The sequence below is a fragment of the Oncorhynchus kisutch genome, linkage group LG4 (assembly GCF_002021735.2).
Source record: "Oncorhynchus kisutch isolate 150728-3 linkage group LG4, Okis_V2, whole genome shotgun sequence".
NCBI classification, from domain to species: Eukaryota; Metazoa; Chordata; class Actinopteri; order Salmoniformes; family Salmonidae; genus Oncorhynchus; species Oncorhynchus kisutch.
The window spans coordinates 74954687-74972916 of NC_034177.2; the positions used below are offsets into that span (position 1 = coordinate 74954687).

Sequence of the window (18230 nt, forward strand, 5' to 3'; positions counted from 1 at the left end):
AGGTTTGTTGTGGTGCCATATTCTTTCCATTTTTAATAATGGATTTAATGGATGCTCCATGGGATATTTTTTTATCACCCAACCCTGAGCTATATTTCTCCACAACTTTGTCCCTGACCTGTTTGGAGAGCTCCTTGGTCTTCATAGTGCCGCTTGCTTGGTGGTGCCCCTTGCTTAGTGGTGTTGCAGACTCTGGGGTCTTTCAGAACAGGTGTATATACAGTGGGGCAAAAAAGTATTTAGTCAGCCACCAATTGTGCATGTTCTCCCACTTAAAAAGATGAGAGAGGCCTGTCATTTTCATCGTAGGTACACTTAAACTATGACAGACAAAAGGAGAGAAAAAAATTCCAGAAAATCACAGTTTTTACCAAAAAGTTCTGTTTGGTTTCATCTGACCATATGACATTCTCCCAATCTTCTTCTGGATCATCCAAATGCTCTCTAGAAAACTTCAGACGGGCCTGGATATGTACTGGCTTAAGCAGGGGGACACGTCTGGCACTGCAGGATTTGAGTCCCTGGCGGCGTAGTGTGTTACTGATGGTAGGCTTTGTTACTTTGGTCCCAGCTCTCTGCAGGTCATTCACTAGGTCCCCCCGTATGGTTCTGGGATTTTTGCTCACCGTTCTTGTGATAATTTTAACCCCACGGGGTGAGATCTTGCATGGAGCCCCAGATCGAGGGAGATTATCAGTGGTCTTGTATGTCTTCCATTTCCTAATAATTGCTCCCACAGTTGATTTCTTCAAACCAAGCTGCTTACCTCTAGACAGGTATTGTACTTATGCTACCGTTGAAAGTTTGGGGTCACTTAGAAATGTCCTTCTTTTTGAAAGTAAAGCTCATTTTTAAGTCCATTAAAATAACAACAAATTGATCCGAAATACAGTGTAGACATTGTTAACGTTGTAAATGACTATTGTAGCTGGAAACGGCTGATTTTTTATGGAATATCTACAGTGGGGCAAAAAAGTATTTAGTCAGTCACCAATTGTGCAAGTTCTCCCACTAACCCTCTCTGCCGATTACAGCTAGTTTTGCGTTTTTCCCTCCCCACTCAGACCACTCACAGACAGTCCCAGCAAAATTCTTCCTTGAGAAATTTCTCTTTGTCTCTTTGTTAAGAAGCTATTTCTGTTCGTTTTTGACCATTTTAATTGAAAACAATCACAGTAAGGTACATTGGGTAACACTTTAATTGGATAGTCCATCTATAGATGCTCTACAGACTCTGTACAGACTATCAGTAATATTTAAACTAACTATCTACTAACCCTAGCCCTAACCTTAACCCTTATCCTAACCCTAACCTTATCCTAACCCTAAACTTAACCCTTACCCTAACCCTTATTCTAAACCTAACTGTAATCTTAGCATGCAGTTGCTTATAAAAATATCAATAGTTGTTGATAGTATGACCATCTTTAGAGCATCTACATACCAACTTTCTGGACTATCCAAATAAAGTGACCCTTAATTGTTACCCAGAAATGATTTGATATTGACATAAAAACATCTTTAATATACAGTACCAGTTAAAGGTTTGGACACACCTACAGTACTCATTCAAGGGTTTTTCTTTATTTGTACTATTTTCTACAATGTAGAATAATTGTGAATACATCAAAACTATGAAATAATACATATGGATGCATGTAGTAACCAAAAAAGGATTAAACAAATAAAAAATATATTTGAGATTTGAGATTCTTCCAAGTAGCCATCCTTTGCCTTGATGACAGCTTCGCACATTCTTGGCATTCTCTCAACCAGCTTCATGGAGTGCATTTCAAGTAACAGGTGTGCCTTCTTAAAAGTTAATTTGTGGAATGTATTTCCTTCTTAATGCGTTTGAGCCAATCAGTTGTGTGGTGAAAAGGTAGGGGTGGTATACAGAAGACAGCCCTATTTGGTAAATGACAAAGTCCATATTATGGTAAGAACAGCTCAAAGAAGCAAAGAGAAACAACAGTCCATCATTACTTTAAAAACAGGAAGATCAGTCAATCTAGAAACTTTCAAGAACTTTGAAACTGCACTTTCTTCAAGTGCAGTCGCAAAAACCATCAAGCGCTATAATGAAACTAGCTCTTATGAGGACCGCCACAACAAAGGAACTCCCAGAGTTACCTCTGCTGCAGAGGATAAATTAATTAGAGTTACCAGCCTCAGAAATTGCAACCTAAATAAATGCTTCACATAGTTCAATTAACAGACACATCTCAACATCAACTGTTCAGAGGAGACTGTGTGAATCAGGCCTTCATGGTCGAATTGCTGCAAGAAACCACTACTAAAGGACATCAATAATAAGAAGAGACTTGCTTGTGCCAAGAAACATGAGCAATGGACATTAGACCGGTGGAAATCTGGTCCGATGAGTCCAAATATGAGATTTTTAGTTCCAAACAAGAACCAGAGTACGTGAATGGATGTTCTGCTCATGTGTGGTTCCCACCATGAAGTATGGAGGAGGAGGTGTGATGGCGTGGGGGTGCTTTGCTGGTGACACTGTCTGTGATTTATTTAGAGTTCAAGGCACACTTAATTCTTGATACTACCCATCCCGCATGCGGGAGCGTAATCATAGCCTCAAACTAATTAGCATAACGCAGCGCACATAAATCTTCCTAGAAAATGTTCCTATTCATGAAAATCACAAATGAAATATATTGAGACACAGCTTAGCCTTTTGTTAATCACACTGTCATCTCAGATTTTCAAAATATGCTTTACAGCCAACGCTAGCAATTTGTGTAAGTTTATCATGGCATAATGCTATGCTAGGCTCTGCTACCAGCAGGCAAAATTTTCACGAAAATAAGAAAAGCAATCAAATTAAATCATTTACCTTTGAAGAACTTCGGATGTTTTTACTCAGGAGACTCCCAGTTAGATAGCAAATGTTCCTTTTTTCCAAAAATATTATTTTTGTAGGCGAAATAGCTCCGTTTGTTCTTCACGTTTGGCTGAGAAATCGACCGGAAAATGCAGTCACTACAATGCCAAACATTTTTCCAAATTAGCGCCATAATATCGACAGAAACATGGCAAACGTTGTTTAGAATCAATCCTCAAGGTGTTTTTCACATATCTATTCGATAAAATATCCACTGGGACAATTGGTTTCTCATAAGAAGCTATTGGAAAAAAGGCTACTTGTGTACTTTACGCAAGATTTTCTGCGGGAGCCATCATGTGACCACTTGCTAAATGTGGTCCCTTACGGCTATTCTTCAACATAAATGCGTAAAAATACGTCGTAATGCTGTAGACACCTTGGGGAATACGTAGAAAGCGTAAGCTCATTCGTAGCTCATTCACAGCCATAGAAGGAGTCATTGGCATGCAGGGCTTTCAAAAATTGTGGCACTTCCTGGTTGGATTTTTATCTGGGTTTCGCCTGTAACATCAGTTCTGTTGCACTCACAGACAATATCTGTGTTTTTCTGAGTGTTTTCTATCCAAAGCTGTCAATTATATGCAAAGTCGAGTATCTTGTCGTTACAAAATATCTTGTTTAAAACAGGAACGTTTTTTATCCAAAAATCAAAATACTGCCCCCTAGTTATAAAAGGTTAAACAGCATGGCCACCACAGCATTCTGCAGGAATACACCGTCACATCTGGTTTGCGCTTAGTGGGACTATCATTTGTTTTTCAGCAATTCAATGACCCAATACACCTCCAGGCTGTGTAAGGGCTATTTGACCAAGAAGGAGAGTGATGGAGTGTTGCATCAGATGACCTGGCTTCCACAATCACCCGACCTCAACCCAATTGAGATGGTTTGGGATGAGTTGGACCACGGAGTGAGGGAAGAGCAGAAAACAAGTGCTCAGCATATGTGGGAACTCCTTCAAGACTGTTGGAAAAGCATTCCAGGTGAAGCTGGTTGAGAGAATGCCAAGAGTGTGCAAAGCTGTCATCAAGACAAATGCTGTTATTTCATAGTTTTGATGTCTTCACTTTTATTCTACAATGTTGAAAATAGTAAAAATAAAGAAAAACCCTTGAATGAGTAGGTGTGTCCAAACCTTTGACTGATACTGTATTTGTAATGTGCCAATCTATTTTCACATTGTTGTTGTGAAATTTTACTTTTAAATATTGAAGTCTCACCATTGATACGCACAGGCCTTTAATGCATTTTGTGGTTTGTGAAAAACTTCATTTGATAAACAAACAATTACAGAGAAAAGAGCACAGTGGACGTACACTACTGTACACTTAGTGGGCCTTCCCTACTGATCTCCATATGAACTCTATTATCACTGTAACGGGTTGAAGTGATAAGTCGAGATCTAAGATCTATGCATTCTGGATCCTCCCATTGAAAATATGATGGATGTGGAGAACTGAACTAGAACTTTAATCCGGTTTACTATTTGCATAATGTTTGTGGGTGAATTGGCAACAGTGCTCTTCCCATAAAAGGAAATGATAACGGGACATTGAGCCTCAGTTCTGGCCTGTTTTGGACTTATTTTATATAGAGCCACAACTACAGGGAACTCTCTTCCACCTCAACTCAAGCTAGCAGTAAAATCTGATTAAAAAAACAAACAGATAAAACAGTACCTCACGGGAACATCACGGACTGTGAAGAGACACACTCTAACACACACACACACACACACACACACACACACTCTAACACACACACTACACATACCCACACATTGTAATATTGTACATTTTATAATGTAAATGTGTAATATCTTAGCATTGTTACTTTTAATGGACAATGTCTTGATGTATTGTTGTATTTATGATGTAGTCTGTTGTTTTACTATGATGTATTAATGTATTTCTGTTTGGACCCCAGGAAGAGTAATAAATACTAAATACTAAATTCAAAAGTTCTCTGTTCTCTCTCTCTCTCTCTCTCTCTCTCTCTCTCTCTCTCTCTCTCTCTCTCTCTCTCTCTCTCTCGCTCTCTATCTCTCTCTCTCCCCCCCTCTCTCCCTCTCGCTCTCACTCTCGCTCTCGCTCTCTCGCTCTCACTCTCGCTCTCTCCCTCTCGCTCTCTCTCTCGCTCTTTCTCTCTCTCTCCCCCCCTCTCTCCCTCTCGCTCTCACTCTCGCTCTCGCTCTCTCGCTCTCACTCTCGCTCTCTCCCTCTCGCTCTCTCACTCTCTCTCTTTCTCTCTCTCTCTCTCTCGCTCTCTCTCCCTCTCGCTCTCTTTCTCTCTCTCAGGTGGTGAAGCTTTTGAACACCAAGCGATCTCAGAATGTGGGGATCCTCATGTCCAGCATCCACTTGGACATGAAGGACATTCAGAATGGTGAGTGGTGATGTTCCACCTCAACACAGCATAATGATGTTATTGCAACCGGCTACGCCCGCTCTGTAGTTTGTTCGGACAAAGCATTGAACTCGCTAGACTTCTGATGGATCTAGTCATAATTCATGTGTGTTATTGCCTCAAGTGAGATGCCTCATTATTGAGTTATCACTAGACTTTCAAGTAGGAAGGATGTGGTATTCTCTTTCTCTCTGTGTGTTTCCATCTTTCATTTGGTTTACTATTTTATCCCGCTTTCTCTCGTTCTCTAATCTATTGTCAGTCTATGTCCTAGTCTAAATTGCCTTTTTAAAGGGGAACTACTCCAGACTTAACTGAGAATGGAATCTCCTCCTGTTATAGTCCTCTGATTGCCTCGCCATTCATCCCTCATCCATGTGTCTAAACACACCTTATAAGATGTACGCTGGGGAGGGTCTGTCTATCCTATAAGTTCTCTTCATAGGCTTATCTCAATGGGAGGAGGTGGGCCATACTCATCAGTCGCCAGTGTTAGGACTTTCTTTCAGCATACAGCATTAGTGTTGATTAGAGGGTACAGTATATCATGAGGTGATGAGATAGGGAAAGAGAAATACAGTGCTTCACATGTTCAGAATGATCTGGGAACCATCCACGTAATGTTACACTGTTTGGGATTGTAATATGTTCTCTAAATCTAAAGAGACAAGGGAGAAAGAGACATTTTCTGAATCATAGTTTTGATGTTCTTTTTTATGACTGTGGCATTGTTTTATAGAGAGTCATGATAGCTCACCATTGGTGGTTATTTAAGCAATAAGGCACGATTGGGTGTGGTATATGGCCAATATACCACGGCTAAGGGCTGTTCTTATCCATGATGCATCGCAAAGTGCCTGGACACAGCCCTTAGCCGTGGTATATAGGCCATATACCACAAACCCCCAGGTGCCTTATTGCTATTATAAACTAGTTACCAACATAATTAGAGCAGTAAAAACAAATGTTTTGTTATACCTGTGGTATACGATCTGATATACAACGGCTGTCAGCCAATCAGCATTCAGGGCTCGAACCACCCAGTTTAGAATTAGTCTTCTATTTGGCTGACACTTTCATGAGACACCTCCGTGCGATGTGGGCTTCCTGTAGGCTTTTAGAGGGCTAGTCATCGTGCTAGGTGCCAGGGTTGGAACCTGGCTCATTGCGGTATGGAGGATGCTGGAAGTTGCTGCTGGGTTTGGTCATGGATGGGAGAGATGATACAGGCTTTTCCTCTCTGTCAGATACTCAACCCTGTTTGAGTCAGTAACTTAAACCAAATGAGTGAGAGTGAGAGAGCAGGCAGAGAGAGGGAGAGCAGGCAGAGGAAGGGAGAGGCTGGCCCTGTGGTGACTGTGGAGGGAAAGAGAGTGTGAAAGGGTTTAGGGTGAAAGCTAAATAAAGAGAGAGAGAGAGAGAAACTGGCAGACAGAGGGTAGGGTGTGAGAGATCGAAATGGAGTATGTGATGGAGTCACTTGGGGAATGAAGAAGAGATAGAGGGATTCATATTATAGAAGAAGAAAGCTGTTTGAGGATTGTTCATTTTCTCTCACAGCAATTTTCCATTGACAGACATGGAATAACAAAATAAAATAAAGATCTGACAGTTTTGCTTGTTTGGCCAGACTGACCACAGTACAGAAACACCAAAAGGCCTTTACAGAGCAATTTCCAAATCCCCAATGATTTCCTACAGATCAAGGCCAGCAATATGAATGATTGGAAGAAGATCACAACTGGGTTGATGCTGTGTTTACTTGTTTTCAGATCCCCATTAGCTATTGCAAAGGCAGCAGCTATTCTTCCTTGGATCCACAAAAACACAAAACATGACAAGTAATGAAACACGGGCCTCCCGAGTGGCGCAGTGTTCTAAGGCACTGCATCACAGTGCTAGAGGCGTCACTACAGACCCTGGTTCGATCCCAGGCTGTGTCGCAGCCGGCCTCAACCGGGAGACCCATGAGGCGGCGCACAATTGGCCCAGCGTCATCCGGGTTAGGGGAGGTTTTGGCCGACTTGTCCCATCGCACTCTTGCGACTCCTTGTGGCGGGCGCATGCATGCTGACTTCAGTCGCCAGCTGTACGGTGTTTCCTCTGACACATTGGTGCAGCTGGCTTCTGAGTTAAGCGAGCAGTGTGTCAAGAAGCAGTGCGGGTCGTGTTTCGGAGGACGCATGCCTCTCGACCTTCGCCTTTCATATGGGTGTTGCAGCGATGGGACAAGATCGCAACTACCAATTGGATCTCATGAAATTGTGGAGAAAAAGGGGAAAAAGTACAACAACAACAAAAAAATTACGAAACACTAGTTCACTGATAGACAGGTCGGCAAAAATATCAATTGTTTACACATAGATTTATGTGTTATGTCAGTGGTTAGGTGGTGAATAGTAACTACAAAGGTTTTCATAGAACACTCATTCACCTGATTTATCTACACTTATATTCCAGGGAGGGTTACATTCGGCTTCTATTAAAAAGGAGATTGTGTGCAAAAGTTTCAGCTAGGAATGCATGTGTCATGCAAGTTCATTAACCTTTCGTAATCAGACGTACTGCAGGAAAGCCTGAATATGTCATGTTTATTATATCCTGTTCCTTTTTAGATGAGCTTTGTGACAGTACTTCAACATAGATCAGATGATATACGTATGTGGTCTCTCTGTGCTCAATGCATACCTCAACACGTCAGGTTAAACAAGCTAGACCCCCAGGCTCTGTTTATCTTTAACATTTACTTTCAAAGGATTACACTCACAGGTGCGAGGTCCTTGCGTTGAGACAAAAAGGTGACATCATACACTGAAATTCAAACACAGCGCTTTTTACCTTGACAGATTTTTCAAGAACCCACATTTATGTTTTAGTTTATGACTTCCAGTGTTAAAGGGGAGGGATGACAACTTGGATACTCCAGTAGTACCAGTAGTACCTGTGGTGTGAGAAAGCAGTCTGTACTGCAGTGTGTGAGATGTGTCACCAGCTCATCAGATGGCCAGCAAGAACACCCCTTGTACCAACAACCTAGAAACCAAGTGTAATATAGATTATTTTGTTTTCACCTTTATTTAACCAGGTAAGCTAGTTGAGAACAAGTTCTTATTTGCAACTGCGACCTGGTCAAGATAAAGCATAGCAATTTGAGACATACAACACAGAGTTACACATGGAATAAACAAAACATAGTCAATAATACAGTAGAACAAAATAAAACAAAAAGTCTAACGGCTTTCTTGTGGTGAAGGAGAGTCGGACCAAAATGCAGCGTGATGATGATTCATGATATTTTAATGAACGAAAAACTATACATGAAGAAACTACAAAATAAAGAAACTGTGAAAACCGAAACAGTCCTATCTGGTGCAAACACAGAGACAGGAACAATCACCCACCAACACACAGTGAAACCCGGGCTACCTAAATATGGATCCCAATCAGAGACAACGATAATCACCTGACTCTGATTGACAACCAACCCTTAGGCAGCCATAGACTTTCCTAGACAACCCTACTCAGCCACAATCCCAATACCTACTAAAACCCCAATACAAAAACACACCACAAAATAAACCCATGTCACACCCTGGCCTGACCAAATAAATAAAGAAAATACTAAGACCAAGGCGTGACAGAACCCCCCCCCCCAAGGTGCGGACTCCCGGCCGCACACCTAAACCCATAGGGGAGGGTCCGGGTGGGCGTCTGTCCACGGTGGCGGCTCCGGCTCGGGACGACCCCACTCCAACCAAGTCTTAGTCCCCCTGTAACGCGTCCTTTGATTGGCGACCCTCGCCGCCGACCTTGGCCTAATAACCCTCACCAAGGACCCCACTGGACTGAGGGGCAGCTCGGGACCGAAGGGGCAGCTCGTGACTGAGGGCAGCTCGGGACTGAGGGGCAGCTCGGGACTGAGGCAGCTCGGGACTGAGGGGTAGCTCGGGACTGAGGGGAAGCTCGGGACTGAGGGGAAGCTCGGGACTGAGGGGCAGCTCAGCACTGAGGGGAAGCCCAGCACTGAGGGGAAGCCCAGCACTGAGTGGAAGCCCAGCACTGAGGGGAAGCCCAGCACTGAGGGGAAGCCCAGCACTGAGAGGAAGCCCAGCACTGAGAGGAAGCTCAGGCAGGTAGTTGGCTTTGGCAGATCCTGGCTGGCTGGCGGATCTGGAAGAGTCTGGTTGACTGGCAGATCTGGAAGAGTCTGGTTGACTGGCAGATCTGGAAGAGTCTGGTTGACTGGCAGATCTGGAAGAGTCTGGTTGACTGGCAGATCTGGAAGAGTCTGGTTGACTGGCAGATCTGGAAGAGTCTGTCTGACTGGCGAATCTAGCTGCTCTGGCTGCTCCATGCAGACTGGCAGCTCTGGCTGCTCCATGCAGACTGGCATCTCTGGCTGCTCCATGCAGACTGGCAGCTCTGGCTGCTCTATGCAGACTGACAGCTCTGGCTGCTCTATGCAGACTGGCAGCTCCATGCAGACTGGCAGCTCTGGCTGCACTATGCAGACTGGCAGCTCCATGCAGACTGGCAGCGCTGGCTGCTCTATGCAGACTGGCAGCTCTATGCAGACTGGCAGCTCTGGCTGCACTATGCAGACTGGCAGCTCCATGCAGACTGGCAGCTCTGGCTGCTCTATGCAGACTGGCAGCTCTATGCAGACTGGCAGCTCTGGCTGCTCCATGCAACCTGACAGCTCTGGCTGCTCCATGCAGACTGGCATCTCTGGCTGCTCCATGCAGACTGGCATCTCTGGCTGCTCCATGCAGACTGGCATCTCTGGCTGCTCCATGCAGACTGGCATCTCTGGCTGATCCATGCAACCTGACAGCTCTGGCTGCTCCATGCAGACTGGCATCTCTGGCTGATCCATGCAGACTGACATCTCAGGCTGCTCCATGCAGACTGACAGCTCTGGCTGCTCCATGCAGACTAGCAGCTCTGGCTGCTCCATGCAGACTAGCAGCTCTGGCTGCTCCATGCAGACTGGCAGCTCAGGCTGCGCTGAACAGGCAGGAGACTCCGGCAGCGCTGGAGAGAAGGAAGGCTCTGGCTGCGCTAAACAGGCGGGAGACTCCGGCAGCGCAGGAGAGGAGAAAGGCTCCGACAGCGCTGAACAGGCGGGAGACTCCGGCAGCGCTGGAGAGTGGAGGCGCACTGTAGGCCTGATGCGTGGTGCTGGCACTGGTGGAACTGGATAGAGAACACGCACAGGAAGCCTGGTGCGGGGAGCTGCCACCGGAGGACTGGTGTGTAGAGGTGGCTCTGGATAGACCGGACCGTGCAGGCGCACTGGAGCTCTTGAGCACCAAGCCTGCCCAACCTTACCTGGCTCGATGCCCACTCTAGCCCGACCAATATGAAGAGCTGGTATGAACCACACCGGGCTATGCACCCGCACTGGAAACACTGTGCGCTCCATAGCATAACACGGTGCCTGCCCGGTCTCTCTAGCCCCCCGGTAAGCACAGGGAGTTTGCACAGGTCTCCTACCTGGCATAGCCATACTCCCTGTGAGCCCCCCCCCAATACATTTTTGGGGCCGACTCTCAGGCTTCCATCCACGTCGCCGTGCTGCCTCCTCATACCAGCGCCTCTCCGCTTTTACCGCCTCCAGTTCTTCCTTGGGGCGGCGATATTCTCCAGGCTGAGCCCAGGGTCCTTTACCGTCCAGTTCCTCCTCCCATGTCCATTTCTCCAGGTGGTGCAACCTCTCCCACTGCAGCTGCTGCTGCTCCTGCTGCTGCTGTTGCCTGTTACCACGCCACTTGGTCCGGGTGTGGTGGGTGATTCTGTTACGGCTTTCTTCTATCTCCTCCTCTGACGAAGAGGTAGAACAAGGATCGGACCAAAATGCAGCGTGATGATGATTCATGATATATTTTAATGAAGGAAAAACTATACATGAAGAAACTACAAAAATAACGAAATGAAATAACGAAAACCGAAACAGCCCTATCTGGTGCAAACACAAAGACAGGAACAATCACCCACGAAAACACTCACAGAATATGGCTGCCTAAATATGGTTCCCAATCAGAGACAACGATAATCACCTGACTCTGATTGAGAACCGCCTCAGGCAGCCATAGACTACGTAGACACCCCACAAAACCCCTAAGACAAAAACACACCACAATAACCCATGTCACACCCTGGCCTGACCAAATAATTAAAGAAAACACAAAATACTAAGACCAAGGCGTGACAGCTTTGTTGCGATATAGGAAGACGATTCTAGATTTAATTTTGGATTGGAGATGCTTAATGTGAGTCTGGAAGGCGAGTTTACAGTCTAACCAGACACCTAGGTATTTGTAGTTGTCAGAGCCGTCCAGAGTAGTGATGCTGGATGGGCGAGCAGATGTGGGCAGTGATCGGTTGAATAGCATGCATTTAGTTTTATTTGCGTTTAAGAGCAATTGGAGGCCACGGAAGGAGAGTTGTATGGCATTGAAGCTCGTCTGGAGGTTAGTTAACACAGTGTCCAAAGATGGGCCAGAAGTATACAGAACGGTGTCGTCTGTGTAGAGGTGTATCAGAGAATCACCAGCAGCAAGAGCAACATCATTGATGTATACAGAGAAGAGAGTCAGCCCAAGGATTGAACCCTGTGGCACCCCCATAGAGACTGCCAGAGGTCTGGACAACAGGCCCTCCGATTTGACACACTGAACTCTGTCTGAGAAGTAGTTGGTAAACAAGGCGAGGCAATCATTTGAGAAACCAAGCCTGTCGATAAGAATGTGGTTTGACAGAGTCAAAAGCCTTGGCCAGGTTGTAGAATACGGCTGCACAGTAATGTCTCTTATCAATGGCGGTTATGATGTCGTTTAGAACCTTAAGCGTGGCTGAGGTGCACCCATGACCAGCTCTGAAACCAGATTGTATAGCGGAGAAGATACGGTGGGATTCAAAATGGTCAGTAATCTGTTTGTTGACTTGGCTTTCGAAGACCTTAGAAAGACAGTGTAAGATAGATATAGGTCTGTAGCAGTTTGGGTCTAGAGTGTCACCCCCTTTGAAGAGGGGGATGACCGCGGCAGCTTTCTAATCTTTGGGAATCTCAGACGATACGAAAGAGAGGATAAACAGGCTAGTAATAGGGGTTGCAACAATTTCGGCGGATCATTTTAGAAAGAGAGGGTCCAGATTGTCTAGCCCGGCTGATTTGTAGGGGTCCAGATTTTGCAGCTCTTTCAGAACATCAGCTATCTGGATTTGGGTGAAGGAGAAATGGTGGGGGCTTTGGCGGATTGCTGTGGAGGGTGCCGGGTAGTTGACCGGGGTAGGGGTAGCCAGGTGGAAAGCATGGCCAGCCGTAGAGAAATGCTTATTGAAATTCTCAATTATAGTGGATTTATCGGTGGTGACAGTGTTTCCTAGCCTCAGTGCAGTGGGCAGCTGGGAGGAGGTGCTCTTATTCTCCATGGACTTTACAGTGTCCCAGAACTTTTTTGAGTTAGTACTACAGGATGCAAATTTCTGTTTGAAAAAGCTAGCCTTAGCTTTCCTAACTGCATGTGTATATCTGTTCCTAACTTCCCAGAAAAGTTGCATTTCACGGAGGCTATTCGATGCTAATGCAGAACGCCACAGGATGTTTTTGTGCTGGTCAAGGGCAGAAAGGTCTGGAGTGAACCAAGGACTATATCTATTCCTAGTTCTAAATTTTTTGAATGGGGCATGCTTATTTAAGACGGTGAGGAAGGCACTTTAAAGAATAGCCAGGCATCATCTAATGAGGTCAATGTCATTCCAGGATATTCCAGGAAAGGCCTGCTCGCAGAAGTGTTTTAGGGAGCGTTTGACAGTGATGAGGGGTGATCGTTTGGTCGCAGACCCATTACGGATACAGGCAATGAGGCAGTGATCGCTGAGATATCGATTGAAAACAGCAGAGGTGTATTTGGAGGGCGAGTTAGTTAGGATGACATCTATGAGGGTGCCCGTGTTTACGGATTTGGAGTTGTACCTGGTAGGTTCATTGATAATTTGTGTGAGATTGAGGGCATCAAGCTTGGATTGTAGGATAGCCGGGGTGTTAAGCATGTCCCAGTTTAGGTCACCTAGTAGCACGAGCTCAGAAGATAGATGGTATTTTGTACTGTAGATTATGCATGTATTGAAGTCCCTGTGCACTTACCAGCAACAGGCCAAAATATGTTTCTCATATTTCTCATGGATCAAATGAATTTAGTCGGGAAATGGGACTGTAATCAGTCTAGATATCTTGACATTAGTTATCTTTTAGTCCGAAATTAATGATAACTCAGTCAGGGGGCTAAATGTACTGTATGAATGTATTGGCAGATCTGCCAAGGCTGAACACATGCTGTTGTTGTTCTTGTCATGACTGGTTAAGATTTTATCAAATAGGAACTCGACAGATATTATCATTAAATGCTACCTATTCTTTCCCTTCCTTTCAAGCCATTCTGAACATGGACAACACTGTGGTGGACCTTGAGACCTTGCAATCCCTGTATGACAATGTAAGTTGTTTGAAATATATTAATGATTATACACTACGCTTTTTCATTGATAAACGTTTGATGACACAAACTGTCACTGAAGGAAAAAAACAAACATGTTTCGGGCAGTGTTTCTCAACCTCCGGTCCGTGGACCTGTGGCGGTCCTGAGGATTTTGCTGGCTGCTGGTCCCTGAGCTGGTTAACTGACACTAATTTAGTCAGCACTACAGTGAAAAAACATAACTTGCCGGTCCCTGACAGAGGAGGGACCATGGCTTGCCGGTCCCTGGCAGAGGAGGGACCATGACTTGCCGGTCCATGACAGAGGAGGGACCATGGCTTGCCGGTCCCTGGTAGAGGAGGGACCATGGCTTGCCAGTCCCTGACAGAGGAGGGACCATGGCTTGCCGGTCCCTGGTATCAAAAATGTTGAGAAACACAGGGCATGTGGACTATGAAAGGTTAATCAATGGACAGGCAAACGTGTCTACATTACCACAAGTCATGTAAGATTCACCAACTCACACAAGTTCCATGTAGAGGTTGTTGAACAACAATATCATCTAGATTTTGAGCTTTTAGACTCCAAATGTAGTGGTTTACAACGAAACCATCGTTGTTTAAGTTTCATGTCATATAGTTACAGAAAGCTACAGTACTAATGTAGTCAAGCCACAGTATTATCAACTAGTTGTAAATCAGTCAACAGTTATTCATTTTATTTTATTTTGACTACTAAACAAAAACTACAATTCCCATCAATTATGTGCACCTTCCTTGGAAAATGTGGGAAGGCGGGCTTGTCATAAACAGTCTTTGAATCTTTAGTCATTACCTAAGTCTTTATAGTGTTTCCAGAATAGTTGAATGATTTTGCTGTGGATGTCAGTTCCACGGCGTCTGCTCTGAACATGCCTCTGTATCTGGAGTTCATGTTCCATCTGGTCCACTTGAAAGGCCAACTAAAGGAAATGTGCTTTAAATACCAAAACAAACATGGAAGCCACAATCCCTATTGGTATGTGTGGTGTTTGGCCACAGAGTCAGCCCTGTGTACTGTATGTATGCTGGAAGGGGATAGACTTTTCTCTAGTAAACATCTATTGTCATTTAAAGAAGTTGGCTCCTCTCTTGTAAGACATGCATTATCATATAATCATACATATTATCTATTGGATTTGAATGTATTTCTCTACACTGGTATAATAGGCACTGTTTTATTAAAGTACAATGGGATAATGTAATAAAGTGTGTTGTTATTTAATTACAATAGCCACATCATTAGCCCTGCAAGACGTTAACCGGCCAGTGGATGGCTCATAATAATGGCCGGAACGGAGCCAATGGAATGGCATCAAACACATGGAAACCATGTATTTGATGTATTTGATACCGTTCCACTGATTACCACGAGCTCGTCCTCCCCAATTAAAGTTCCCCTAACCTCCTGTGGTTTAACCTGTCTCTTTTAGCTGAACATTTGGATCGTTATGTCAACAAAGAGAGAAGCATGAAAAGGAACATGTTTTTTCAATTTCAACCTTGATACAGGTTTAAGATACTATGACATTCCTGAGAAGCTTTTGGCTGGGCAACACAAGGGGCCCGTCTTTTGACTTCTAGAGCCACATTAATAATATTGAAAATGACTGTGGCTTAAGACATGGTGTAGTTTTGAGGAAATGTGTCATAACCCATAAGAGTCTAAGTTCTGTCTAAACCGGAGTTGGGGGGGAAGTACTACTAAGCTATATGGAATTGTTTTAACAAGGTCATGCCAAGGATAATTTTGCTATTTGATTTAGAATTTTAAGACCACTTGAAGAATCCCAAAAATATATTCTAAAATGATTTGGTTAACATTTTTAATTGGCCTTACTGCTATTAGCCCATACAAACACATTTAATAACAGATTCACTACATGGAACAACAGACATAACTCTCAGGCATAGGATAGACACTTCAGAACAAACTTTCTTTAGATTTGTTTTGGGGGGGGCTAAGAAAGATCAGGAAACATTTATAAATATTTAACCCCTTATTTTTGTCACTAAACGGTCTCCATATATACTTCCATACATTTTTTCAGCTGGTACCGGGGGACCTTCAGACGAGCCTTGTGAGACCTGTGGGCGAAACAACCGACATGAACTTGTTCTTGAGAGTCTCACCTTTACACAGACTTATCTTATTAGTGTGTAGCCCAAACTGTTCAGATGCTACTGACAGAAGTTGACAGATCAACTGTACCGATTTCAGACGAGTCCCAAGACGCTTGTGTGGGTTGGAGAACACCATTGTGTTCTTGAGAGTCTCATCTTTCCATAGAGGGGTCTTAATAGTTTGTAGGCCAAACTGTTCGGTAGCTACAAACAATTCTGTGAGGAGAGCGATTTTCGGGATGTCTCATGGTCTTTCAAACACCGCCCTAGCTCTGTCACCTCTCACCGCAGATGCGGAAGTGTTACATCGGCAGATGTGGTGGATTGAGACACATCCAATGCAATATTGGATGTGTCTCAATATCTGTAGCTTAAACTGGCAGATTTTATGGGTATTTTTTAATTACGCTAATTAGATTTCCTCGGAGGCGTGGACATCGACCTTAATAACAGAGGGTCTGCTCAACACAGGAGTCAAATTGAGGAGCCAAATTGTTGCAACTCCATGCTGTCTCCCAGTCTCCAACCCCTAACCACAGTTGGCAGTGTAGCCACCCTGCCTTCGGAATAAGGGGTTCTAATGGTTACACCCTCACAGTTCTAGAACACACTCACAAACACAGAGCCTTGGAGAAGGTCACTCCTCACTTCACAGTAAGACGTGGAGTCACCCTGTCTGTGAGCTCTGAAAATATAACCACTACTGCTCTCACAACACAATCCCACAGGAAGGAAGAGGTCACTGTGAGGTACCCCTCCCCACAAATATCAGGAGTCATAATCATCTGACACGACACTTAGAAGTTCAGGGAACCCCTCCCAACACCACATTACTGTGCACGTGATAAGCATCAGCATGACAAACCCCAACACTTGCGCTCATGACATCTACTCAGAGGCTGAGACTGCCGGGGTTGAGGAACATTATAACAACACTGTCACCTTGTATGAAAAACACAGGATTGGTGACAGTGACATGGGTCAATACGATAATACTACCCCAGGCTAGGTTCTCGGTCATCAGGAAACAATCTTGACTTGAAGTTTAGTGCCATACATGGGAGGTTTAGAAAAACACAGTTGACCAGAAATAAAGGATTGGTCACACAGCAGTTGCCTTTCTCTGGAATGTTGCAGGCAACTTTCTCTCATACTATCACAGCCAAAGAGAAATGTACCAATTCATAGATCTGACCATCATATCGTCTTGTCCACAAATTACTCATCACGTTGGTACACCCAGAAGTTAAAAAAGGACCTGTTTCATGTTAAATGTATTTACACTTTAAAACATATCGTTAACCAGAACCAGAGCTTACCCTGGCAGACCCAAGGCAGAGTGTGTTGAATACTAATTTGCCCTGTGTTTGATCTGCTGCTGCTGAGTTATTCCTGGGCCAGACTGGAGTCAACGTCAGCTCCCCTAACCTGCTTCCTCAGACGAGCCTGAAGTCATGAGAGACTTAAAGAGTTTACATTTCTCTGTGTCGGCCGTTTTATGGTTTTGCCATTTTGCATCAGGCCTGTCAACCTCTATTGTCTTCTTGCTTTTGTTAAATGATACGCCATCTCTGGCCTGGTTTATTTTTATTCGATCACCTTGTACTAAACTGTGGTTTTGTGTCGGAGAATGTGAAAATATCTTATAAATCGAAACTATACTATAGTGTTCATAAAGTATCTACAAAGGGTGTATTTGACCACATTCAGTTCCCTTCTATGTGCAAGAACAGGGTATGTGTGCATGTACGGTATATCTCAAGCACAAGGTACACTTTTGTGTTTCACTTACAGTTACCCAATATCACTCTTTTTACCTATTTCAGAGAGCCCAGCAAGATGAGATGGAGAAGATTGAGAAGCACATCAAGTCATCCAAAGATAAAGACGACGCAAAGCCATTGGACAAGCCTGAACAGTGAGAGAAAATGTAGGCCAAGAAAATCACAATTTCAAAATAGTGTCTGCCTTTTATCCCTATCATCTTGTTCTTGTACTTTCCTCTTCCCTAAGGTTTCTCTTCCAGCTGTCCCAAATCCCCAATTTCTCAGGAAGGGTGTTTTGTATCCTCTTTCAATCAACCTTTGATGAATGTATCTCCTCCATCCTCCGGAAAGTTGAAATCCTTCAGAGAGTGTGTACGGTGAGTCTCCTCTACATTCTGTCTGAAAACAGCCTGTGGTGTTAGCGGACAATGTAATGTACAGCCATGCATCGAGAGTGTTCAGTACATAAGGAATGAAAGCCAGAATCTCTGGCGAGGGATAATATACAGTA

General features: G+C 44.3%; 1 protein-coding gene across 1 annotated transcript in view; it reads left to right on the top strand.

Annotated features, from left to right (window-relative positions):
• LOC109888990 (formin-2) overlaps positions 1 to 18230 on the top strand; it is a 61200-nt gene that overhangs the window by 12700 nt on the left and 30270 nt on the right. Inside the window, exons 5-8 of the mRNA XM_031823629.1 lie at positions 5203 to 5290; positions 13748 to 13809; positions 17780 to 17871; positions 17967 to 18096. Coding sequence (XP_031679489.1) covers positions 5203 to 5290; positions 13748 to 13809; positions 17780 to 17871; positions 17967 to 18096 — 372 coding nt within the window. The remainder of the gene's footprint in view (positions 1 to 5202; positions 5291 to 13747; positions 13810 to 17779; positions 17872 to 17966; positions 18097 to 18230) is intronic.